This window comes from Ovis canadensis, chromosome 20, assembly GCF_042477335.2.
Source record: "Ovis canadensis isolate MfBH-ARS-UI-01 breed Bighorn chromosome 20, ARS-UI_OviCan_v2, whole genome shotgun sequence".
NCBI lineage: Eukaryota > Metazoa > Chordata > Mammalia > Artiodactyla > Bovidae > Ovis > Ovis canadensis.
Window position 1 is genome coordinate 30,507,815 of NC_091264.1, and position 25,460 is coordinate 30,533,274.

Consider the following 25,460-nt stretch of genomic DNA (forward strand, 5'->3'; position numbering starts at 1 on the left):
TGATGTATCAGGCCCTAGCTGAGGCCGGCAGGGTAGACTTACGCCTGTAGTGCCAGGGTGGTGACTGTGAGTCGGACGGGGCTTTAGGAAGTCTCAGACCTACCTGATCCCATGGATGACCACCCTGGGGGAGGACTTCCTGGGCCAAAGGGCCTCTCCTGGCCCACCCTTCTCCTCCTGGAGCACCACCCCTGGCTAGGGGTCCAGATGGGGGTGAGGATGAAGCAGTATCACAGTGCACTAAGCATAAGTGACCAGGACATCTGGGGAGGGGAGCTTGGGCCTCCAACCCCTGTCCACCCATCATCACCCACTCCTGGGCAGCTATAGGTGGAACCAGGTCCCTCACTGGGTCGGGTGTTGGGGCTGGGCTGTAAACAAAGTCCATGAAATGAGCATGTGCTGCCCACTGTGGCCTCCCCCATCTCCTCTGTCACCCCTCAATCTTCTCCAAGCCAGTAACGAGGCAAGGGGCCGTGAAAGTGAACGAGTGAGTAAAGGAGGAATCAATGAAGTGCCCGGAGGAACAAACCCCGGAGGCTCTCCAGCCTCTCTGCCTGCTTACCCCCAACACAGCTTGATTTTCTGTCCTGGAAGTGGTTTCAAGGTCCCCAGACTTGCTGTCCATTTCTGTTGCCCATTGGGTGGGGGTCGCTATGCTTTCTCCCTTCACCCTCCTGCTGAGTCCTGGTGAGCCTGCCCTTCCAGACTCCAGTCAGCGCTGCCACCACCCCTGGGCTCTGGCGCCCATCGCCGCTCTGGGACAGTCCATGTTCTGTTTCTCTTGTTTCCCCAGCACCTAGCACAGTCCGGGGCACACTGGAAACCAGAAGAAGGAGTGTGGGGAAAGCTGGGAGGTCAGAGGAGGTGACGCTCTGGCCAGGCCTAGAATCTCACCAGGCCTAACGGGAGGAAAGCTCAGAGTGGTAGGAGTAGGGGAAGTGGAGATGGGGCGGGGGGCGGAGCGGTGCGGTGATGAGGGCCTGCCTCAGGGAGTTCTCACAGGAATGAGATTGTAAGGCCCTGTCATTTTTTTCCCTGTAAGTCTTGTAATTTCATGCTCCAGGGGCCCACAAAGTAGGAGAGTGGGGAGTGAATTCAACCCCCCCAGGCCACTCCCCCCCCACCAGGAGACTGATCAGCGTGCCCCCCACAACTTCCCCTGGAAATCCTTCCCATGAGGCTCCTCTGTTCCTACTAGAGATCTGGGGTGCATCCTCCCCCCACCCTGACCAGCGTCTCCTCTGGGTCACCTGGGCTGCCAGCTCCTGACCCCTGACCTTCCTACCCCATATCTACCTTTGGAGGACATAGAGCATCTGTCTAGCTTGTGTCACTAGACCTGGGGGGTGGTCCCTAGAAATGAGGCACATAGAAGCAGAGACCCTTCCTGATGACAACTCGGCCACCTCCTTTCCTCTCCCCACCCCACACCTCCTCCCACAGCCTCTCAGAGCCCTTGACTCAGGTCAGATTTCTACTTTCTGATGTGTGTCTTGAAGAGAAGCACCCCTGGGCCACTTCTCCAGGCTGAGGTCTGCAGAAAGAAGGGCATGGGGGAGGTCTAGGATCTGAAGCGCTGCTGAGGGCCATGCTAATCTGGATTCCAGTTCTTCCCAGGGACACGTTCCCATAAACACCAGGGTGTGTTTAGATGCTGTCCTAAGGTGAACTAGATTTAAGCCTCCGGGAGGCTCAGCTGTTCAATGAAAGGGCTGCGAAGGGGGTGTGCCTTTACGCTTGGTACACAGTGGGCTCCCTGAGTGTTTGCAGTGGGGGCCGGGGGAGGTATGCATGCATCCATACCCTCTCTTTCAGAGCCGCCTTGGTGGGGCTCAGCTTGCAGTGGGCATGGGAGTGGAAGTCCACATGAGGGTAGACAAGGGTTTGTGTGGGCATATGTGCGAGGGGGCCACAGGTGGATTCATTTAGTAGGTGTGCTGGGGAGAGGCTGGAGGAGGTGACAAAGAGGAAGGTGGAGAGATTCAGAAGGGAAAGGAGCAGATCCTGAGAATGCCAGCTGTGTGCCAAGCACTGGTCCTTTAACACCCCCATCCCCCACGTGTTTCGGAGCTGGGTGGTGGCCCAGGTTTGCAGAGCAGGAGGTCTCGATGCAAGGAGAGGGGATAACTTGCCCATGATCACCCCACGGGGGTGGTGGGGGCGGTGGCACAGCTGGACTTCACACTCAGGTCTGCCTGATGCCAGAGCCTGGACACGACCACTCCAGGCCCTGAGGAGGTCTTCGAGGAACCTGGGGACAGACAGACTTTTTGCTTCTGGAATGTGGATTCAAAACTAGTCCTGTACCCCCAGCCTCTGTACCCCCTACTGACCTGGAGTGGGAGGGGGTGTGGGTGAGGGGCAGGGATGGAGGGCTTGGCAGACCTTACAGAGAACTTCCTGAGCCCTCCCTTCCTACCAGACCTCTCCTGCTCAACCTCCCACTCACTGCCCATCTGCCCACCTCCCTTACCCACTGACTAGCCAGAGATGCTCCTCCTGCAAACTGTGCGCTTCCCATTCCCATGATCCCATGATCCCACCACCTCAGAGTCCAGTCTGAGCCACCTTGGCCTCACTGATAGTTCACACTCCCTTCAGGATTTAGTTCAATTCCCCAAGTGCCATGATGTCCTGGGCCCAGACCGCCCTGGACTCGTAAAGCCATGCAGTGCTCAGACCCTCATCCACCCAACTGTGTGCTCTGACTTCAAGTGGGTGATATTCCCGTGAGCCCTCAGACTGACCACCTAGTAAGACAGATGGCTTGGGAGCCAGGCTTCTTGGCCTCAAATCCTAGCTCTGATGCTTCTGAGTTATGTGATCTTGGGCATTTTACTTAACTTCCTGGAGACTCAGTTTTCTTATCTGTAAAATGGGTCTGATAATCCCTACCTCACACCTTCCCAGGAGAGGATCAAATGAGATTGTCCCTGTAAAGTGCCTGACATGTTTGTAGTAGATGCTCGACAAATAATCTCTGTTAATGTTAATACTTTCTCCTGGATCATTGTTTGACCACCCACCCTTCCGTTTGCTCCCCCATTGACACGTGTGTTATGTGCTCGGTCATGTCCAACTCTTTGGGACCCCATGGACTGCCCTCCAGGCCCTTCTGTCCATGGAATTTTCCGGCAATACTGGAAAATACTGGAGTGGGTTACCATTTCCTACTCCAGGGGGTCTTCACAACCCAGGGATTGAATCCACGTTCCCTGCATTGGCAGGCGGATTCTGTACCACTGCCCTCATTGAGTCCCAACAGTTCCAGAGTGAGTCCCTACAGGCTCTGATCCCCAAAGCCTGGTAGCTTCTCTCAGTGACTCCTAGCTTTCTCCACAAGCCCAGGTGGACCCCGTGACCCTCTTGTTGTAGGCACGTGTTCTGGGAAACAAACTCACTCAGGACAATGCAGATAGTGGAGTGCAGTTTATTACACCAGCAGGCCCAAGGCAGAGTCTCCTCTTAGCCAAGGACCCCGACCAGCATTTGTGAAAATCTTTTATATCCCATGTGCATGTGTCTGAACCCACCACTCCAAATTCCTTGAGACTTACATAAACCAAGGAAAATACAATCCCCAAAACCCCATCATTCACATGCTATGTGCTCATGTGCTCAAACAAACAATTAGCCAATAATCAATAAACCCGAGGTTACACTCCGATAGATACAGAAAAATTTATGGCCTGTCTGGAGGAAGGGGTGATCTAGTGTATGGTTTCTCTTAGGCGATGAGTAACCTAGATACGCTCTTCAAGGTTCCCCTGTCTGGAGGGGGTCTTATCCTTCTGTTGTTGTTTTCATAGGCACTAAACAAAGAGTTCAGAGTCCATTGGAAAGGTGGCCGAGCATGATCAGCATGAACAGGCCTAAGATGGAGTCAGGCCCTATGAATTCCTTCTTCACTTTCATTCCCATGACCTTCCACGTGAACCTGACCTCCTCCCCTTCATTCTCTCCAAATGTCCCCTAGAGCTGCTGGAACACTGATGCACCCCTGTCTTGCAGGCTCTCCAGGTGGCCCGGCAGTTCCTGCTGCAGCAGGCCTCGGGCCTCAGCTCCCCAGGGAACAACGACAGCAAACAGTCGGCCTCTGCTGTGCAGGTGAGGAGGACACCGAGGGAGGGGAGGACCCGCTGGAGAAGTGCTCTGGCCCATCCCCAGTGCCAGAGAGTGGGCAACTTCCCAGTGGGAGCCACAGTCACTGCCGGGTGGGTGGAGAAAAGCTGCCCTCCCGTCTGCACCTGACCTTCCCCCCCAAGCCAGTCGGCTCAGAGTCTGAGTCTGATTCAGCCCTCCTCTTCTGCATCTCTCTGCCCACCGCCTCTGGTCTCTCCCCAGCACTTCTGGGTCACTCAGCCTGTCCCTCCTCTCCCCAGCTCTCTCACTCGCTGAGGCCACCACGCCCAGCCCTCCCCCTACCTCGTCTCTCACCCACCAACCCTCTGTCTCCCCACGTTTCCTGTCTCTTGATGTCTCTCTGTCTCTTTTGTTTTCCTTTGCACAATCTGCCCTTTTTTCCCCCTCTCCCTTCCCCCCAGTGTGCTGGCCCATCTGGCCGGCTGGGGGAGGGGAGATGGGGTTGGGGGCGGGGGTAAGCCAGGCCTTCTGTTTACCTTTTGTGTCACAAAGAACTTGGGAGAATTGCAGTCTGAGTCGGGGTGGGTCACAGCTCCGTGGGCAGCCCACCCCCCTCCCCATCGCCGGGCCCAGCCACCAAGCTTCCTCGCTCTCCCCACCCCTCTTTGCTGGGAGGGGAGGGCACTCCGAATTGGGGAGAGGATTAAGCGGGGCTTTGAAAGGAAGTTTATCTAAGGGAGGAAGGGTGAGCAAAGCTGGAGCCTTGGGGGGTGGGGTGCTGAGGGAAGGAAGGGGGGACAAGAAGGGCAGGGCAGGGATGGGGTACTGGGTGCCTGGACAAGGACCCAGGCCTAGGTTTTGTCCTGGGGCTCTGAACGCAGATCTGTGTTTTATGTAAGTGCAGTCAAGAAGTTAAAGGTGCCAGACAGTGGCCCTCTTCTAAAAGCCTCCAATCCAATGAGACATCTCTCAGGGGGGAGGAGCCGGGCACAGAGGGGTAGTGGCCTGGGCGGGGGAGGGGAGGACAGAATCCGGAGAGCTGATGGGAATGAAGTATAAGGGTCTCCTGTCTCCTGTAGTGTCAAAACTGGGTCTGTTTAAACTAGGGAATGCACCCCCCCCCCCCCGTCCCCACCATCCCCCTGCCATCTGCCTGCAATGCAGGAGACCTGGGTTCAATCCCTGGGTCAAGAAGATCCCCTGGAGAAGGGAATGGCTACCCACTCCAGTATTCTTGCCTGGAGAATCCCACGGACAGAGAAGCCTCATGGGCTCTAATCCATGGGATTGCAAAGAGTTGGACACAACTAAGTGACTAACACTTTCATTCTCCACGCCCCCTCCCACCCCCATATACTCCTTGGGTCTGAAGTAGCCCTCAGGCTACTGTGCTGAGTCTGTTCTGAGTTTTCTCCCCTAGGCCCAGCCTACTGCTTTTAGAATAGCTTGCATGCTCAGTCATGTCCGACTCATGGACTGTAGCCCGCCAGGCTCCTCTGTCCAAGGGATTTTTCAAGCAAGAATTCTGGAGTGGGTTCCCGTTTCCTCCTCCAGGGGATCTTCCCAACTTAGAGATCTGAACCCAGGTCCCCCGTGGCTCCTGCATTTGCAAGTGGAGTCTTTACGCTGTGCCACCTGGGAAGCCCCTGGTCCAGCCAATACCATCTTCTAAAATCAGGGAGGAGTCAGCTGGGGAACGGTTGGAATGTTCCCCAATCCAGAGAGGGTCTGTTGACCCAGTAAGAGGAAGGAGCTGGATGGTAGTTGGAAGGACCGAGAAAAGAAGGGACGCTGTGGAATCCTCCTTAGGAAACCACCCCCACTGCCAACAGTGAGAGAGGTCACTCAACAAACACTTACTCAGTGCTTCCTAAACTGACGACATTTACACGGTGCTTACCATGGGGTAGACACAGGTAGTTTACAAATATCATCCCATTTTATCTTCACCATCCTAGGAGACAGATGCTGTTATTAGCTCCGTTTTGCAGATGAAGCCACTCAGGCCCAGAGAGGTTAAGAAACATGGTCAAAGACACACAGCTAACAAGGGGCCAAGCCAGGATTTGAAGCCAAACAACTAGCTCCAGAACACACACTTTCCTGCCTGCATTGTGATGTTGTCACATGCTACAGTAGTGAACCAGAGTCCCCGGTACAGAGGCGTGGCCTGATGGTTCTCTGGGCTGCTGGAGATGGGGGTTCTTAGGGCCATGTCTGAACTTCTCCAGGAGCCTGGGGTCCCAGCCAATGATCCTCCTCCTCCAAACCTGGACACCCTCCTTGCCTCTCCTCCTCATGCTCAGGTTCAGTTTTCAAGGAAGTGGGGCTTCTGACCCCTAGTGAGGTCCAGGGCCTGGAAACAGTTTTTCTGTGATCTCACAGCTGGTGGGAGGACCCAGGAGAGTGCATTATGTCAATCTGGAGTTTGAATAAGGTGAGTCAGGCAGCTCAGTGGCAGCCGCTTTCCCAGTAGTCCCCAACTCAAGGCAGGATCACCTGCCGGCTCACCCCCAAGCTGTGTTTACCACCCCTCTCTCAGAGCCAGCTTCACAAGAGTTTCTAATGCCAGGTTAGGTCTCCAGCTCCAGCCTAGAGATTGCTTGGTTTGGGTCTGGGCCCCAAGCAGGGAGAGTCACTCACAGAAGGCAGTACAGGTAGCTAGGAGTTTCTTCAGAAGGGTGGTTGGGGCAGCCCCTTAGCTAAGCCAGCCACTGTCTCATCTTCTCAGCCCCCTTGCCATTCCTTGAAGTTCTTCTTGGTGTCTCACCACAATCTTTCTTGCTGCAGCTCCAGCCAGGACTGAGAACTACTCTCTGGTTATTCTCAAGGGTTATTTGCAACCTTGGCCTAGTCTCCCCACTCACCCATTTAAAAGAGGTTGAGTTTGGGTCCTTGATTCTGGCACCAAATTGTATCCATTTCAGCCTCCAAATGAGCCTCTTCTGTGTCAGGTGCCATCTCTGCCCCTCCCAGCCCAGCATACCACATGTATGGTGGTTGGAGGGCCCCGAGCCTAAGCAGGGTCGCTGAGGGCGGGGCTGGAGGCAGCTGGCGGCATTTTGCCCAGGGCTCACACTGCCAGGGCTTTTGTAAGCATTTAGCTGCCCTGGCCGCCCTCCAGATGGTGATTCACTGGCCTTGCCGAGCTGACTCGCTGACGATGCCCATCCTGACACATCCCAGCCTGGTGAGGGGGGTCATTGGGGACACCAGGGGAGCTCCAGTTCAGTTCTCAGAACCCCCAAGGGGCGGGAAGGGAAGGGATGGGTTCAGGCAGTCTAGGAGATCAGCAAGCAGCAGCCACCTCACTGACCTTTCTTGACCCTGCTGGGCCACCTTAGAGACGAGTACACACAAGGTAATCCGTCCAGATTGCTGCAGCCACCTCTCCAGCCAGCTGCTCGGCCAGTTGGCAGGAACAGCAGAGGCTGGGGAGGCCTTCCAAGGTCATCTCTTCCATTCCCCTGCCTCCAAGTAGGAAAGCCCCAAGGAAGGAAATGCCGCATCCTTTCCTGCAGGCCACTTGCAGTGACTCACAGTCCTGGTGCCTGGAAAGACCTCCCGGGTGTCTGGGCTCAGTGTTCCTGGCCGGAGCCCTGGCCATCTGCTCTAGGTCAATCCCCACAGCCATGAGCATGGGAGGGTCAGAACTCTGGTCTCAAGTGACCCTTACCGTGTAATGCTCCTGGGGCCCAAGTGCTGGGGTGCACTCGTGGAGGAGTGGGGGGACAGAGGGAAAATGGAAAAGCCAGAGGGTTTTCAAAAGTAATTGTCTTTATGTTTGTGTAGAGTTTCATGACACACAAATAACTTCCACGTACCCCTTTTCCCATTGTCCCTCTAGGCCTCAGTTTTCTCATCTATAAAATGATGACCGTGATGGTGCCCTCTTCCCAGGGTGGCTATGAAAATTCAGGGAGATGATGCACATACAGGGCTTAGCCTGGTACATTATCAGTTGCCAACAGCTTCCTCTTGAGTAGTCCTGTGAAGCAGGGAAGGCAGGCCTGCCTGACCCCAGTTAGTGGATGCAGAAAAGGAAGCTTAAGGGATTTCAAAAGACAGTCAGTGTCAGGGACAAGAACCTGGGTCACCTGACTCAGAAATCCATGACTCTGAGCTCATCACTACCTTTTTGGGATCACCCAGCAAAGGATACAGGCTGGCTCTGCAAGGCGGGGTGGGTCTGTGCCGTGGTCTGCCCCCCACCGCAGGCCCCTCCAGGGATGGGGACCAGAACAGCCCTGCAGCCTGACTTTTCCCTGTCTTCCCCAGTGACAGCTATAAAGAGGGAGGTTGGGCGTTGGAATCTCCAACCTTTTTGACCCCTTCAGCTCTCTGGATGGTTCCATTTCTGCTCATTCTCCCAGCCCTTCTCAAGAGCTGCTCGGATGGGGCAGGCAGTGCAGGACCTGGGCACAGCGGGAACTATGGAGCACACAGACCTGGGCATGAATTCCAACCCTGCACTTGGGGCACCCTCATTCACCCGGTGTGACCGTGGCTAAAAAGCAAGGTGCCCCTTCCAGGGATGTTTGCACAGAGATGGCTTAGGTAGAGGAGGGGAGCCCAGGGCTGTGGCTCGGCCACTGCCTATGGGGTGGGAGTGGTGAGACTTGTTGCTGTCCCTCAGTCCCCTGCATGTCCTCCGTCTGCCTGGGGATAACCTCACTGGTGGCTTCAGGCTGAGCCCAGCCTCTGCCAGGGATCCTGAGTGGAACCACCTCCTCCTCTTCTGCCGTACCCATGAGGCTGGGGAAAGGTAAAAGGGCCCAGGAGTCCTCTGGGGACATAACCTGTCCTGTCCTGACCAGGACAAGTCTCTGCAGGACACTCCTCCTGGACTGGGCCGCCAGCTCCCCTCCCTCCCTGCCCCAAAGTTGATCTGCAGGGGATGGTAACTCAGCTCAGGGAAGCATAAACTTACACTGAGTGCCAGCTCTGCTGGGGCTGTGCTGGGGCTGGGGAGAGAGGCAGGAGATCAGAGTCTTGACCACATAGGCCTTGAAAACTGATGGGGGTGGCCGATGGGCTGGTCAGGACACCTCTCCTGCTAAAGCAGGGCAACAAGACAGTGTTGCCACTTGGACTACCCTGGATATGAATGCCCAGCTTGGGGATTTCAGGGGAGGTGGGAACTGGGGGAAAGAATAATGGTACTGCTTTTCCCTGAATCTTCTGCCTGTAGCTGGATTCTCTGGGCCTCCTAGAGAGGCCTCACCCAGGGCGGGGGACAGAAAGCTGCCCTGTTTGAAAACCATGCATGTTCCAGCAGGATGGAGGCATCTCTCACAGTCCGATCCCTGTTTTATGGGAGATTCTGGAGACGGCCAGTGACTTGCCAAGAGGTCACATGGCAAGTTCAGTGCCCAGCAAGGAGCAGTGGCCTGCCTCCCTGTGCCCCTGCCTGGTATTTCCACCCCACTTGGACCTCTGGATTTCCATCCACTCACCCAGGATGGCACTACCGTGCTCCCTGGGCATCAGCTCCAGGCCATCTAGGCAGATGGGCTGGAGTACATGACATGGATGTGAGCTGGGCCAAAGTCCAGATCCTAGTGCCATGTGGGCATTTTGAAACCTTCCTGTGGCTGCAGGCTGCCCTCCTAGCCAGGCCCACCTTGTGGGTCCTGTTGTCAGAACACACTGAGTAGGAGTTGGCAGTGGCTACATACTGCCCCTCCCCATCACTTGGTGGTTGTGGGGGAAATCCTGCAAAGCATGGGTTCTATTGACCAGTGTCACTAGGTTCTAATCTTCTCACACCAAGAACTGCATATAAGAGCTTCCCTATGGTGGTTCAGATGGTAAAGAATTCACCTGCAATGCGGGAGACCTGGGTTTAATCCTTGGGTTGGGAAGATCCCCTGGAGGAGGGGCATGGCAACCCACTCCAGTATTATTGCCTGGAGAATCCCCATGGACAGAGGACCCTGGCGGGCTACAGTCCATGAGGTTGCAAAGAGTTGGACACAACTGAGCGACTAAGCACAGCACATCTGCAGGCTTTGTTCTAAGTATTAGGTCCTTAGCCCCTGTGATAACCTTAAGAGGCAGCCACTGTCGCTACTTCCGAGACTGTCGCTATTTCAGAGACAAGAAAACCAAGAATAGGGACTTCACTGGTGGTTCAGTGATTAAGACTCCGCAGTTCCATGCAGGGGGCACGGGTTCTATCCTCGCTTGGGGAACTAAGATCCCACAGGTTCTATGGCCAAAAAATGTTTGTTTTCTAAGAAGAAAGAAAACCAAGAATGAAGGAGGTGAGTCACTTGTCCGGAGACACGGCTAGCAGGTGGCAGAGCCAGAATGTGAACCCAAGGCTGCTCACTCTGCAGCCACTCTGCCCTGCTAGGGGCGGGGCCCTGGGTGGGGGCCTCCGTGGGGTGGGGGTGGAGGTGAGGGTCTGACTCGGCCCATCCCGCAGGTGCCCGTGTCAGTGGCCATGATGTCGTCCCAGATGCTCACCCCCCAGCAGATGCAGCAGATCCTGTCGCCCCCCCAGCTGCAGGCCTTGCTCCAGCAGCAGCAAGCACTCATGATCCAGCAGGTGAGTCTGCCCCCAGGCTGAGGGAAGGGCTGGGTGTTCTGGCCTCCCCACTCCCACCCTGTTTACTAGCAACATCACCAAGGGCCACAGCAGTGTCAGAAACCAGAGAGACTGCTCAGGCCAGACTGACCTGCCTTCTTCCAGGACAGCTGGGGAGAGGTCAGAGGTCAGGCCTCTCCCACAGCAGACCCCCCACCCCCTACACCCTCACAGCCTGCTGGCCCCACCTGTATCTCCAAACCCGAAGGGAGGGACAGAGAACATCCCCCACCTTTTCCTGACCTAAGGGAGAGGGAGGGCATGGAGTGTGGGGGAGGCTCCCCTTGCCCCTCTCAGTCCTGGCTCTACTCAGGGAAGCTCTCTCCATGCAGACTGCAGACCGGGGAGGGCAGGGCAGCCCTCCCTGCTGGGCCATCTGTCTTTCAGCAGCCCAGTCCTGAGAGGGCTGGTGCTGCCTTGGGGTCAGCAGTCCCGGCCAGCGCTAACCCCCTCCCGCCCTGCTATCCATCCCCAGCTGCAGGAATATTACAAGAAGCAGCAAGAGCAGCTCCACCTCCAACTCCTCACCCAACAGCAGGCCGGGAAGCAGCAACCCAAAGAGGTGAGGGGCTTGGGCAGGGCAGGACATGCCCTTCAAAGGACGCCTGCCCTTCACCTGCCACTTCACCCCGTCCTGGCCAGAGGCTGGGCATCCCAGAGTGGTTGGGAGAGAATTGCTTTGTGGGAACAGTAGAAATATCAGGAGAGGCTGGGGAGGGGGTTGCGGCCGGGGGCGGGGGGGTGGAGGCACATTCCTCCATCTCCCCTCAACCCCGTTCAGTCCTCTTCTCCTTGCTTCGTGTTGTGGGATGAGGAGAGCAGATGTGCTGAGCCCTGGGTATCTGAGCACGCATGTGTCAATGTGTGAGTGTCCTCGTTCAGGACAGGCTGCCTCGTGGTCTGGCCCTCTTCCTGCCTCCTCATCTCAGTGACCCAGCACCTCAGCCCTCCAGGCCTGGTCCTGAGAATCTTTCAGTCTCTTTAGCTCTATTCCAACTCCTGTCACATCCTGTAGCATCCTGTGCTGCCTCTCCAGGGGACCCCTCGGCCCACATCACTCTCCCTCTTTGTGCCACAGTGCTTCCTAAGGTTCCACACCAGGCCCTGTACCACCCCCAACCCCCTGCCCCTACCCCACGCCCCGTTCCTGCCACCCACACACAGCCATGTTCTGAGTTGCCTCTTCCCAGGAGCTGCCTTGCTGTCGCCCAGTCATTCCCTCCCAGCCTCAGCCTCCCCATCAGAGGTGTTGTATTTGTTACACTCTCTGCATTGTCTCTAGAGTGGGTTTACTGAGAAGCAACCCCCCCTCATCCTCCCACCTCCAGGGCGGGTGGGCCCAGCCATCCCTGCCTCCTAAGCACCCAGGACTTGCTTGGCTCCTGGGCCTTTAGAAGAGACTTACTGACAGACTGACTCGCTAGTGCTTGCGTGAAGTACTGAATCGGGGGGGCAGGGGGCCTGGTAGGGAGATCAGGGGGCAGGGCAGGGAAGAGAGAGCCAGCAAGAGCAGAACAAGCAAGTGCGGGCGGCTGGCGGGCACCTGGGCAGCAGCAATGTGTCTGTTCCCCTGTCTGGTGACCTGTCGATGCTGATCTGTTAAAGTCCCATCAGACTCCTGGATTCTCTGTATCTAAGAAGCAAGAGAGGAGAGGAGCTGGAGGGGAGAAGGCCCCCTCCTCAGAGCAGAAGGGGGGCACCCCGGGCATGTGGGAAGGGTGCCCGCCAAGCAGGAGTGGCCCCCTGAGTCTGACAGGCTCATCCATCATTGTGATGCGAGCCCCCCGCCCCCCCAAGGCGAGCACAGCTGTGGTGCGGGAGCTGAAGCCGTGGAAGGAGGGAGGCGGGAGCAGGGAGGGCGTCGTGCTGCGTGTCTGGGTCTGGCTGTGTGTGTGTGTGTTTGCGCGCCTGCGTGCGTGCGTGCAGGCGTGTTTACCGCGAGGCAGCATGCAGCCCTATGGAAGCTGGGCTGGGAGCAGGGAGGCTGCAGCGGCGGACGCCACCACGACAGCTCCGGGGGCCGACAGGCCCTGGGAGGGGGTGGCTGCGGGATGGGGGCCAGACGGCACGCCCGAGGCTGAGGGGACCCCTCTCTGCCCGCCCCCGCGGGCCCCCCACCAGGCCCTGGGGAACAAGCAGCTGGCCTTCCAGCAGCAGCTCCTGCAGATGCAACAGTTGCAGCAGCAGCACCTGCTCAACCTGCAGAGACAGGGGCTGGTCAGCCTGCAGCCCAGCCAAGCCTCAGGGCCCCTGCAGACCCTCCCGCAAGGTGAGTACCCAGCCCCCACCCAGCCCCAGCCCCAGCCCCACTGCCCTCGCTTGCCCCCAAGGGCTCCCAGGAGCCAGCTGCAGCAGGGGGCCTCCTGTGTTCCTGGGGCCCCACCGGCCTCCCCTCTCTGCCCTGCAGCAGCTGTGTGCCCCACGGACCTGCCCCAGCTGTGGAAGGGCGAGGGTGCCCCCGGGCAGCCCGCCGAGGACAGCGTAAAGCAGGAGGGGCTGGACCTCACCGGCACGGCCACTACCGCTACCTCGTTCGCCGCCCCCCCCAAAGTCTCACCTCCCCTCTCCCACCACACCCTGCCCAACGGACAGCCCACTGTGCTCACACCTCGGAGAGACAGGTATGGGGCTTGGGCCGGGAGGAAGCACTGCACACCTGCCTGGGGACTGGCTTTGACCCCGAGGGCTGCCATAGTTGGGGGCTTCTCCCGGGGCACACAAAACTGTGCTCGGCCTCTGGGGAACCTGTATTAGGGACTGAAACCTCATCCGTAGGGAAGCTGGGGCTGCGCAGGACCCAGGCTGCTGGTGTGTTCAGGGTCCCTGACCCCCGTCTCCTCCCTGTCCTTGCAGCTCCTCCCACGAGGAGACGCCTGGCTCCCACCCCCTGTACGGACATGGAGAGTGCAAGTGGCCAGGCTGTGAGACCCTGTGTGAAGACCTGGGCCAGTTTATCAAGTAGGTGTCACCACCCCTCTCCTTTGTCCCCCAGCCTGCCACCCAACTTACCCAAGTGTCCTGTGTCCTCACCCCAGGGGGCGGGGCCTCATTCCTTCTCTGCACCATCAACTCCCTCATCGCACCTACCCGCCCCCCCACCCAATCTGTGTTCCTGGTCCAGCAGCCTCCCTGCCCTGTCCCTTGTCCCCAGTTCCCAGTCTCCAGGCAGCTGAAGCCCAGCAGGGTGGGGGTGTGAGGAGGAGAGACCTTCTCCCACCGCCCTCCCCAGCTTCCCCCAGGCCCATCCCCGAGTGACGGCCTAGAGACGGCCTCAGGGCCTGGCGGACAGGCGGCTGGCAGCAGGCGGCCAGCTGCCACAGCCGTGCCAGGCTCTGTCACTGACTGATTAACTCCGCTGTCTCCCAGACCCTTGCAGCATCAGGGTCAAACAAATTGTTTTCACGCTTCGTCAGAGGTTTACTTAATTAGTTCATTTGCAATTAGATCTCTCTGTAGCTGGGATTTTAGCAAAGACATCAAAGGAGGCTGACGAGAAGGCGGGCTTCCTCCGTGGCCCTGTTTTTTTTTTTGTCTGGTTCCCTTCTTTGTATGTCATGGTCTGTCTGCTCTCCAGGCCGTGGGCGGGATTAGAGGAGGGGAGGGGAGGGTGGTGATAGCAAGATGACCAGGGCCAACTTTCTCTTGTCCGCCCCCTCCTCCCCACCGGAAGACACCTCAACACGGAGCACGCCCTGGACGACCGGAGCACGGCCCAGTGCCGTGTGCAGATGCAGGTGGTGCAGCAGCTGGAGATCCAGGTGTGGCCCCAAGCTGTGGGGGCAGGGCGCGGGGGGCTCCTGGAAGGGTCATCTTAGGTTCTCAAGGTCTGTGAACACAGTTGGATTCTGAGGGGGGAGCCAGGGTTGGGGGCCACTCTGCTAGGAGGTCCCAAAGAGATGCATACTGATAAAAACAATAAAAATAAACAGGAATAGCTAACATGTTGAGTACCTGTTTGTGCTATGCTAAACACCTAGGTGACTCAAGGGATTCTCTGAGTGATCTTATATGGTGGGTCCTATTATTATGCCTGCTTTGTGTGTGCGCAGTCGTAACCAACTCTCTGCCACCAGAGTCCTAGCCCATGGAATTTTCCAGGCAAGAATTGGAGTGGGTAGCCATTTCCTACGCCAGGGCATCTTGACTCAGGGATCGAACCTGTGTCCCTTTGTGTTTTTTGCGTTAGCAGGCAGATTCTTTACCAGTGCGCCACCTGGGAAGATGCTATGCCCACTTTACAGCCATAAACAGAGGCACACAGAGGTGCAGTAGCTTGCCTCTGGTCACTCAGCCAGTCGGTAGCAGAGCTGGGATTAGGACCAGAGCAGTCTGGCTCCAGAGTCCACGCTCTACAGCCTGGAATACTTTGGAGGCTACTCGGGACAGTCCCTGAGGCAGCCAACCAGTGTTTACCCACTGCCTTCCAGTACCCAGCAGAGCACCTTGGCGTGAGAGGATGGTTGTGAAAGATCCGTTGAATTTATGAATAGGGGTGAATGAATCATCCGTCCATTCCTGTATCCCCATTCAGTGTGTGAGGGCACCCTCACACACAAGTGCCACTGAACTTCAGCCACAGCCTCTGCCCTTGATGGGGAGAAAAGGCGTGTGCTGTTGAGGAGAAGTGGGCACTGACGGGCAGCGGCTGTGTTGGGCTCCAGGCCGGGGACACAGTCCGGATAAGTGCAGAGGGTTTCAAGGAGCAGGAGACGGAGGGAGACGCCAGGGGGCAGGGATGAGAGGTGCTGGGGATGGAGGTTTGGGATGTGGAAGGGGAAGAGGGCCCAGCTGCCCCTAGCACAGGCCCCTGCTCACCGCCCGCCTCTCCACAGCTCGCCAAGGAGAGCGAGCGGCTGCAGGCCATGATGACCCATCTGCACATGCGGCCCTCGGAGCCCAAGCCCTTCAGCCAGCCAGTGAGTGACTCTCCCCTCCCTGCGGCTCTCCGAACCGCGCGCCCCCCGCCCCTCACTGGGGGCCCCCCGGCTCAGCACCCTGCCCTGTTGCTCACAGCTGAACCCAGTCCCCGGCTCCTCATTCTCCAAGGTGACGGTCTCCGCAGCCGACTCGTTCCCAGACGGCCTCGCGCACCCCCCGACCTCGGCCGCCGCCCCCGTCACCCCGCTGAGGCCCCCCGGCCTGGGCTCCGCCTCCCTGCACAGCGGGGGCCCCGCCCGGCGGAGGAGCAACGACAAGTTCTGCTCCCCCATCTCCTCAGGTAAGGGCCGCCGCGGGGAGGGGCGTCTTCCGCCGCAGCCGGAGCCCCCGCTTCCGGTTACCTCCTCATGCCCTGACTGTCTGCCCCCAGAGCTGGCCCAGAACCATGAGTTCTACAAGAACGCCGACGTCCGGCCGCCCTTCACCTACGCCTCCCTGATCCGCCAGGTGAGCCAGCCGTGGGGAGGCAGAGGGAGTGGGTTGGGGGCGGCACACTGGCTGCGCACCTCCCTCAGCGTCCCGGCCCCCAGGGGATCCTGGGAGCAGAGAGCATCATGGGAGTCCTGTCCCGCTCGCACCCGAGTTTCCTCCTCAGCCAATGGCCTCTCCCGTGGGACCTCGGCTGATCCCAGCCTGCTGGTCAGGTGGACCTGTCTCTGAGAGCACACTCGCTGTTTTTTGCTGCTCATACCCACCGTGTCATCCATTCTCTCTTTTCCACATACAGGTTACCCCGTGAGACTACTTTTTATTACACTTAGCGTCACTCGTAGCTATCTCCTTTTCTCTGTCTCTCTCACGCGCGCACGCACACACACTCCATCTCATGCTTGGGGTGCCCTTTGCCAAAACCAGGATAAATTCCAAATGGCCTGCTCTACTTTCTCTTAAGAATGCTGCTTTCCTTCCCAGTTGAGGGCAGGGGCTGTTTGAGCCATGTTCCCTCCAGCAGAAATTCACACGCTCCTCCAACAAGTGCATGGCCCTTGAGACTTGTGTTCCCTTTAGCCTCTGGTTGGGCTGCAACCAGCCTGCCCCTCTCAGAGGACCAGAGAGCACCCCCAGGCTTGTCCACGCGCTTCCTCCGTGGGTCTCTCCTGTCCTCAGACGAGTTAAGGGCCCTAGAGGAGAGCTAGGGAGAGCACACAGGCCTGTGACCCTTGGAGGCCCAGACTGAGGGTCCCTGTACTTCTTCGTTGTCCACAGGCCATCCTGGAAACCCCCGACAGGCAGCTGACCCTGAATGAGATCTATAACTGGTTCACCAGGATGTTCGCCTATTTCCGCAGGAACACAGCCACCTGGAAGGTAAGGCATGCCCCTTCCTCCTCACCAGGGCCCTGGGCAACCTTGGACATCTCCACATCCCTTTGAAACCAAAGCCGGCTAACAGACCCGTTGGAGAGGCAGTTCTGTACAAATGACTCAGCAGGCCCCAGGCTGGGCCCTGGGCCCCTCCACCCCCACCCCCACTTCTCTAGAGGGGCCCCCCTTGGCCCCAAAGACCCCAGCCCCCTGAAGTAGGGCCTCCAGGAGTCAGTAGTGCCCAAACCTGGTAGGGAGGCCTGGGTCCCATTCACAGGAGTCCTTGAAGGTCCAGATTCCTTGCCAGAGTGCACACTCTGAAGCCTAGAATGGATGGGGCGGGGGGGGGGGTGGGGTGGCAGGATTGGGTGATTGCAGGCCTGGACGTGTGTGTAGACCGAAATCCTGGACTGTACTGTGGGGCACAAACACAGACACTCATACTCTCCCCAGCTCCGCCCATCAGTGGCAGGAAGATAATTGTCTTCATCCAATTAGTCATTTGAACACCTTCAGCTGTAGAGTTTTCCTGGGGGACCAGAAAGAGGCAAGGGAGGGATGCTAGAAAAATGGGGTGCAGAGATGTGAGCTGGGACACTAAGCTGTTTATTTTTCTAGAGCCAGGATGCGGGGGTGTGCTGTCTGTCTGTCTGTCTGATGGGTGAAAGTATTACATTCTGTGCAGCAGGGTGGGAGCGGCTGAGGGGAAAGAAGGAAGTGTCCGCGCCCTGTGGGAAAGGATGGCTACCAGGGCCCGGTGTCGCAGGACCTGAATCAGATCCCTGGCTCTTGAGTCCCTCTGCTGGCCAGAGCAGAAGCTGCAGTTAAGCAGCCTACCTCCCCTGGCCCACCAGGTTTCCACAAGTGTCACAGGGACCCCCCTCCCCACCAGTGATCAGGACAGGTAGGGTCTGTACAGAGCTCAGCCTTCTCTTCCTTGAAAGTGCTAAGTTCAGCAGGAGAGACTGCTTCCTGACCTTCTGTATCCCCATGCCCAATTCCCAATGCTTGCCAAAGATGCAGCGAGGCTGGGGCAGCTGCTCTGATTGGCTGTGAGTGATGTCATTTCCTGCCAACCACAGTCCTGCCCTCTCTCTGAGCCAGCAGGGCCTTCTGGGGGCCACCTGGTTCAGTCTCCAACCTGCAAGCCGGTTTGGATACCAGGTTTCATAAAGGACAGAGTCCTATACAAATGTCGGGATCATTACAGTTGTTATGTAACATTTGCTTTACTATATTAATCCTCTACCTTTAGGGGAATCAGTGTGGAGCCTCACTGCTACAGACAGCTGCCTCCTTGGGGGCCAAGTGCCTCTCACCCACCTATCCTCCTTTGCTGTCCTCTCTTATCACCTCTACAATCCCTCTTGAGGTCAGGAGGAGCTGGTTTAGGTGACTCCTTAAACCCTTCGATGACCGTCAGGAAGCCACCCCTCCCGTAGCTCAACCCCCTGGGCCTTCATACCAACCACCTTGGGCTGGTGGCCCAGCCTTGGTCGTCTCAGCAGTGTGTCTCCTTCCGTGGAGGTCTTCACCCCCACCTCCCCTCGCCTCGTTTAGGTCCCAGCAAGAAGCTCACTCAGTGAGTGACCGTCCCATTGAGCTGTGCTCTGCTGGTGCTTCTGCCACGTGTAGGGCACCACCTGTGCCCTCCCTGTGGCACAGCAGAAACCATCTCAGCTTGTGGTCCACTCTGACTTTCAGGATTTTTGCCATCAAGCTGCCACTCATGTCACTTGGGAAATGCACCTTGGGTACACACCCGACTCATCTGTTTCCTTTCCGTCCGTTTGTCTGCTCCTGAGGTCCCTCCTCTTCTCAACTATTTCAGCTTCCTCTCCTCCCTCCTCCTTTCCTTCCTCGGGCCCTTCAGCCTGGGATGCTGTCCGCTTCAGACCAGGGCAGAAGGGTCGGGAGCCAGCGTGGGCCAGGCCAGCTGCCGTTCAGCCGGGGACAGAGCGGCCATCTGCCAAGCTGACGGTCCTTGCCGGCCCTCCCCCTGTGTCCCCTCCCAGGGCCCGTGTTGTGGGCCGGTCCTTTTGTTTACGCAGCCCCCGCCAGACCCCTTAAATTGCCGTTAATGTTTCAGCGTAACGAATTAGTCTCTCATCACGAATCAGGCTTCGAAATGAGGGAAAAAAGCCCCGGTGAGGCCATCCTCGGAAATTGGGGTCATTCTCATTTGCAAAGCGGAGGATCGGAGCCCCGTAATGCGGGCAAATTTATTCCAAGACAGGAGCCCCGGCGTGATTAGGCCCTTTGTAATTATCGCTCCAAGAGATTCCACTCCAGCCGCCCGCCTCCCTCGTGGATTAGCAAGCGAGTTGGAAAAATACACAGGATTTAATTAGAGGCAAATTAAAATTGGTAATGAAATCGGGCCAGTTGCAAGTGGCAAGAGTTGGAAGGGAGAGAGGGAGAGGGGATCTCCAGGGGCACGGGCTGCCCGCCCAGCCTGCTTTCCTCCCCGTTTAGAAATGTAAAGAGGAGACAAGGATGGAGATGAGGTGGGGGGAGGCTGGAGGGGACAGGTAACAGGGGCAGGAATGGCTTGGGGGTGTGAAGCTGAAAGAGGAGAGCGGGGGACAGGAGTGAGGAACGTTGGGGGGCAGTGGGGGATGGATTAGGGCTCTAGCCCAGGCTCCCAGGGGGCAATATGGGCCAAGCACCCTGCCCCCACCCAAGTGTCCTACAAACCAGATGACCTCAATTCCTGAAGTTATCCTTCTGGGAGGAGGTGGGACTGCCAAGGTGACTTTTCTTCTTTTCCCTTCTCTTCCTGCTGTACAGCCACTAAACTCACACACTCCTTTCTCCCAGCTTCCTTATGTTAACAAGCATGCAGTAGGCCCCTACTGTATACTTCGTGCTCTCAATAAGCTATGTTTTCTGAGCCAGAGGGCTTCACTGGTGCCCCAGTGGTAAAGAATCCACCTGCCAATGCAGGAGAACGCATGTTCGATCTCTGGGTAGGGAAGATCCACTGGAAAGGGAAATGGCAACCCACTCCAGTATTCTTGACTGGAAAATCCCATGGACAGAGGAGCCTGGCAGGGAACAGTCCATGGGGTCACACGACTGAGCGGCTAAACAGTAACAGTCTAAGCCACAACCCAGAGTCAAGGCTCCCATGCCCCAAGGGGATAGAGGAAGTTGCAGCAAGGCTTCCTGAGTTATTCCCAAGACTTTTGAGGCTTAATGGAGACTGTGTGTGCCTGAGCTACGACGTCCCAGGCTCACTGAGGGGCCAGGGCCTGAATGGGGTCTCGTGCTCTTCAGAAGCCCCAACGACTGCATGTGTTTGCCTGATGATGGTGGGAAAATGGGCTATTGCTAACGAGGTTTCAGTCACCTGGTAGACAGAGTTTTCTAAAATGTGGCGGGGAGCAGACGATACAGTGGGCTGGCGGTGGCGAGGGGTCCCGGGGACCCTCGGCTCCAAGGGCGCAGAGGGGCCTTCCCTCCGCTCCAGCCGCGTCGTTGCCTGCCCACCCACTGCCGCTTGTCACTGGGCCGGGGAAGGTGGGACCAGGTGGGACCTGAGAACTCTCCTGCCTGTGCTCCCCTGCATGGAGGAGGGGCCCCCTCTGAGCATCTGCTTCCTGTCCCCGTACCCCCAGAATGCGGTGCGACACAACCTCAGCCTGCACAAGTGCTTCGTGCGTGTGGAGAACGTCAAGGGTGCCGTGTGGACTGTGGACGAGCGGGAGTACCAGAAGCGAAGACCGCCAAAGATGACGGGGTGCGTGGCCCACCCCCCCATACCTCCCCAGGGCACCTCCGTGCACCAGAGCCTTCCCACCGTGGGGGAGGGCGGGGAGAAAGGAGGCCACGGGCCCAGGAGGGCCCAGAGTCTGGAAGTGACTGGTGATTCAGGGAGAGGACATTTCAGTCTTCTGCTTCTGACCGAGGGAGGAGCTGAGAGGAACCGGGCATCAGGACGTGGGCAGGTGGCAGCCAGCGTGGCCATTGACAAAGGGGCTGCCATCCCCAGAGCCACTCTCCCCCGTCTTGTCACAGGATGAGCCAAACCTGTGAGATCCCTGGGCCCCACTTCTTCATTTTTCACAGGGAGAGGAGGCCCAGAGAGGGCAAGGGGCTGGGAGGCAGTTGCCCAGCAGATCCCTGACAGCTGGGTCTCTGACCTCTCCTACGTAGTGCTCTGAGTGGAGACTGAGGGACCTGGGAGAGGGTCAGAGCCTCCTCTTTCAGCTTCCCTTCCAGCTCTGCCACCTTCCACCCCAGACATCTCATGTGGGCCTGCCTGTGCTTCTTGGGCCAGAGGCCTATGAAGAGGCAGAGAGAGGTGTGAAGCAAGTTAGATTATATCTGTGGATGTCTGTACCCCTCAAAGATTCCTTCTCCCAGACAAGAGCCTTCTTACCTTCAGGCGGCAGTGGGGGCTTGGGCAGGGTTGGGACTCAAAAAGGAACCACACCCCTTCTGAGTGCCCTCACATGGCAGTCCCAACACTTGAAATCTTCATGTCCCATTTTCACCCTGTAATCAGAAGATCTAGGCTCTAATTATACCTCTATTTCTCCTCAGCTCTGTGACACTGGGCCAGTTTCTTAACCTCTCTGAGACGCTCTAAACTGGGGGTAGTCACTGTGGAAGGATGGCCTTAAGCCATTGCTTTTCCTGACCCAAATCCTGGAGTACTTTTTTGTATAGAAAAGCCTGTGGTGTAGAGCATGTGGGGACAGGCTGAGCACATGGCATTCTAGATGTCCCAAAATTCAGGATGGCAGGAAAGTGGATTTTACAGAAAGGGGACTCTGGAGGCTATCACTCAGACCTTGTCGGACAGTGGGAAATCTAAACTGAAGAGAAAAGCTCCTGGGCTGCCTGGTGTGGAGAAAGACACAGGGAGGAATCTCTGTCCCACTCATCAGCTCGGAGACTCTGGGTGTGTTCCAGGGTCCCTAGGAGCCCGGGCAGCTCTCCTGTGAAGGCGGCTCTTGCTTCCTGCTGTTTCAGGTCAGCAGGAGGGCTGAACAAGATGGGCACGGCTGACTATGACCTCCAGGATATTGAACGGGACCTCCCCTGGAACAAAGCAGGCCCTCAGTTAGGGTCAAGGCCTGAGTGAGGAGTAAGCCAATGAATGAAGCAGACATGCCTTCTCTTTCCTCCAGGAGCCCCACCTTGGTAAAGAACATGATCTCGGGCCTCAGTTACGGAGCACTTAACGCCAGCTACCAGGTAGTGGACTGGTCCCCGACCAGCGCCTTCCAGCCCTGTCACCTTCCCTCCAGCTCGCTGGCCTCAGAAGAGAGCCTCCCCCACCCTCTCTGGCAGAGACACGGGGCACAGGGCAGGGAGGTTGGCATAGATAGGCAATGGAGTCCCCCTCCCTGGCTTGTTCGTTTGTGGGAGGGGTCCTCTGTCTCCCTGGAGGGGAATAAGTCAAGCCCAGGTTCTCAGCAAAGCTGAAAGGCAGGCCAGGGTCAGAGGCAGGAGCACCAGAGATCTGCCAGGGCGCAGACACGCAGCACAGGAGGCTCCTGAGGGCTGGGGAAGGGACATCACCTGACCAGGTGGAGCCCACTGACGGGCCTCCACTTCTGTACCCTCCAGGCTGCCCTGGCCGAGAGCAGCTTCCCCCTCCTCAACAGCCCCGGCATGCTGAACCCTGGCTCCGCCAGCAGCCTCCTGCCCCTCGGCCACGACGACGCGGGTGCCCCCGTGGAGCCACTGCCCAGCAATGGCAGCAGCAGCCCGCCTCGCCTCTCCCCACCCCAGTACAGGTGAGGCTGTGGCGCGGACCCCAGCCCACCTCAGTCCCCCCAGCAAACCTTGGGAAGGTGGGATCTTGTCCCCCTGCAGCTGGGATCCCCATCTTGTCGCCTCCGGTCCAGCTCTCTTCCCAGGACCAGTGGCCCCACGCTCTCCTCATGGCTCCCCACCTCCATCCTTTATTTTTATTTCCTTCCCTCCTCCATCCTTTCTCATCTCCCTTCCTCTTTCCTTCTCAACCAAGGACCATCTCTGCCCATCCCGACACCTCCTTTCCTTTGAAGAGAGCCCCGGGGAAGACCAGACTGATGTCAGCCCTCAGTCCCTCAGAAATGAGGGGCTCCTGGGGAGACACCCCCCGGTGCCCCCAGATTCTGGATGCGTTTGGGGTGGGAGCGGGCAGGGGGAGGCCCCCTGGGTGTCCACATCACCCCTCCCATTACAGCCACCAGGTACAGGTGAAAGAGGAGCCGGCTGAGGCCGAGGAGGACAGGCGGCCCGGGCCCCCCCTGGGGCCCCCCAACCCCAGCACCGCGGGCCCTCCAGAAGACAGGGAGCTGGAGGACGAGCTGCCGGGAGAAGAGCTGTCCTAAGGGCCTCCGGGGGCAGGGGTGAGACCCCGCCCTCAGGAGCAGGCCCCACTTACCCCCATACCCCGCCCCACCCAACCTCAAGGCACTTCCAGGACTCAGATGGTGGGGCTGGGCCAGCAACTCCCAAGGTGACCTGACTGACCTACGACACTCGGGGGCAGGGACGGTCCGCCCTCCACCCCGAGGGGACACAGAATCCCTGGTCTGGGACCGGCAGAGGACACGGAGGGCCCAGACCCCTCCTCAGACCCCCCCCCCAACATCTGAATTCCATGCCCCTTGTCCCCAACCACCAGCAGCAACAGGGCCCTCCTCCCCCACCAGCTCGCCCCTACAGGGCCCCTCAGCGCCTTGGAGACCCGCAGGCGGGGCTAAGCCACCCTCTCAAACCCAGGGCACCGCACCCCTGGCTCTGGCCATGTGGTCTGGCCAGAGGCCCCCACCTCCTCCAACTGTGCTCCTTTCCACCATCTTGTCCGTACTGTGAAGAAGTAGCTCCACCCTGACTCCTTCCCCTGCCCTGGCCTGGGTCAGGGCAGCTAAATCTCAGAGCAGCCCCAGGAGAAACCAGCCCCCTCAGCTCTGCCTGTTCAGAAGCCACAGCTAGTGCGGGGTGGGGGCTGGGGGGACAAGTCCCGGGGTTGTGGGGAGAGAACCCGGATTGAGGGCGGGGTCCGTGGAAACAGGGCGTCTGGCTCCAGGCTGCAGCAGGCCTCCACCCCTGTTTGCTGGCTGCTGCCCCCCACGCCAGGAAGCACAGGAAGAGGCCTGTGCCCGGTGGACTCGTGGAGGTGGAGCCGAGCTACCCTTGAGGCTGGAGTCGGGCGACGTGGTGCCGGGGCTGCAGGAAAGCGTCTGCCTCTGTCCGGGGAAAGGCCAGGGGGAAAGGCCAGGCTGAAAGCGGGCGGGATGAATATGGTGGCTGCTGTGACCCAGCCGGTCACTGCCACCCCAGCCTTCAGGTCCCCCGTTGTAGTCTCCCCTCACCCACCCCAACCCTGCACCCTCAGTTACTCGGATGACCAAAGACCTTCCTTATGCCGGAAGCAAAAACCAAAACTTTTCGCTGGCTTTTTCCTTTGTCGCCTCCCACGTCCCCTGCTCCTCTTGCCCACCCCAGCCCCAGGCTGGAAGCCCTCCCCGACTTAAGTTATTGTTTTAAACCAAAGTTTACAGTGTCTGCTGGTGGCCAACACCCCCTCTCTCCACCCCAACCCCGAGGACCCTGGGACTCAGTAGAAGCTGGGGGCCCTGCTCACCTCCCCTCTGCTCTGGCCCAGCCTGGGGGAAGGAGCATGGGCAGAGGGGAGGAGACTGCTGCCCTCAGCTCCCCCTGCAGGGTTCTCATCCCCTTGGGCCATGGGCACGGGGAGCCCTCCTCCCAACCCTGGGCTGCTTCCTGGGGGCTCTCCAGACCCCCCTCTCCAGGACCAAGTTCCCCATCACACTGGGAGTGTGGATTCCAGCGAAGGAGCTGGAAAAAAAGTGAGACTCTCCACAGACCCCCTATGGGGGACCCCAACTTAAGGCCAAGGACTGGGTGTGTTTGATGCTTACACAACACCCCAGGCCAGGCCCCTTTGCTGAGAAGACTCCTTGGACTATTTCCCAAGAAACCCCCACATACACCCCTTCACAAACCACCCCTCCCAAGAGGCAGGGGGCCCTCTGCCCCCTCCCCTATGTACTCCCCACCTGTGTTCTGTTTGACCAGCACAGAAATATTAAACGTCCTCTCTTCACCGGGCCCTGCGTGTGTCAGCAAGGGAGGGGAGGACGCTCTGGGCAGCGGGGTCTCCTGGAGGGGTGCTTGCTGCAAGTGCGGAAGTGGACCGAGCCCCAGCACCAGCGTCTCCGCCTCCATGATCATTCACAGCTTTGTTCCAGCTCCTCTCCGCTCCACCTGGCTCCCTTTTCCACTCATCATCCAGGGAATTTTCTCTCAAACCAGGTCTCCATCATTCTGTTTTCTCCCAAAGTCACAACTCCTGGGCCTGGCTCCTTCATGGGTTTGAAATCCAAGTTTTCCTGCCTGGACGTTTTCACTGCGCAGTAGATTTCCTCCTGGGATCCAGAGGGTTCTTGCTGCAGAAGCACATGCCCGGGAAGCCCTCTGGGCCCATCACCCGTGGGTGGAGGCTACCTGGATAGGTGTGCGTAGGGGAGGGAGTGGCATTGAGATGCTTGTCCTCCACTGTGCAGTGTAA

General features: G+C 58.3%; 1 protein-coding gene across 4 annotated transcripts in view; it reads left to right on the plus strand.

The window, feature by feature from the left end:
* FOXP4 (forkhead box P4) overlaps positions 1–25,000 on the plus strand; it is a 51,118-nt gene extending 26,118 nt beyond the window's left edge. The window contains exons 3-17 of one of the 4 annotated variants that reach the window (XM_069564705.1): positions 4,015–4,110; positions 10,517–10,639; positions 11,154–11,240; positions 12,800–12,947; positions 13,086–13,299; positions 13,532–13,636; positions 14,349–14,436; positions 15,511–15,594; positions 15,692–15,896; positions 15,987–16,063; positions 16,823–16,924; positions 20,542–20,663; positions 22,060–22,126; positions 22,502–22,671; positions 23,106–25,000. In XM_069564705.1, the coding sequence (XP_069420806.1) occupies positions 4,015–4,110; positions 10,517–10,639; positions 11,154–11,240; positions 12,800–12,947; positions 13,086–13,299; positions 13,532–13,636; positions 14,349–14,436; positions 15,511–15,594; positions 15,692–15,896; positions 15,987–16,063; positions 16,823–16,924; positions 20,542–20,663; positions 22,060–22,126; positions 22,502–22,671; positions 23,106–23,253 (1,836 nt within the window). In that variant the 3' untranslated portion in view covers positions 23,254–25,000. The remainder of the gene's footprint in view (positions 1–4,014; positions 4,111–10,516; positions 10,640–11,153; positions 11,241–12,799; positions 12,948–13,085; positions 13,300–13,531; positions 13,637–14,348; positions 14,437–15,510; positions 15,595–15,691; positions 15,897–15,986; positions 16,064–16,822; positions 16,925–20,541; positions 20,664–22,059; positions 22,127–22,501; positions 22,672–23,105) is intronic. The other 3 variants (XM_069564707.1, XM_069564706.1, XM_069564708.1) reach the window with 3 other exon arrangements.
* Positions 25,001–25,460: the final 460 nt, after the last annotated feature.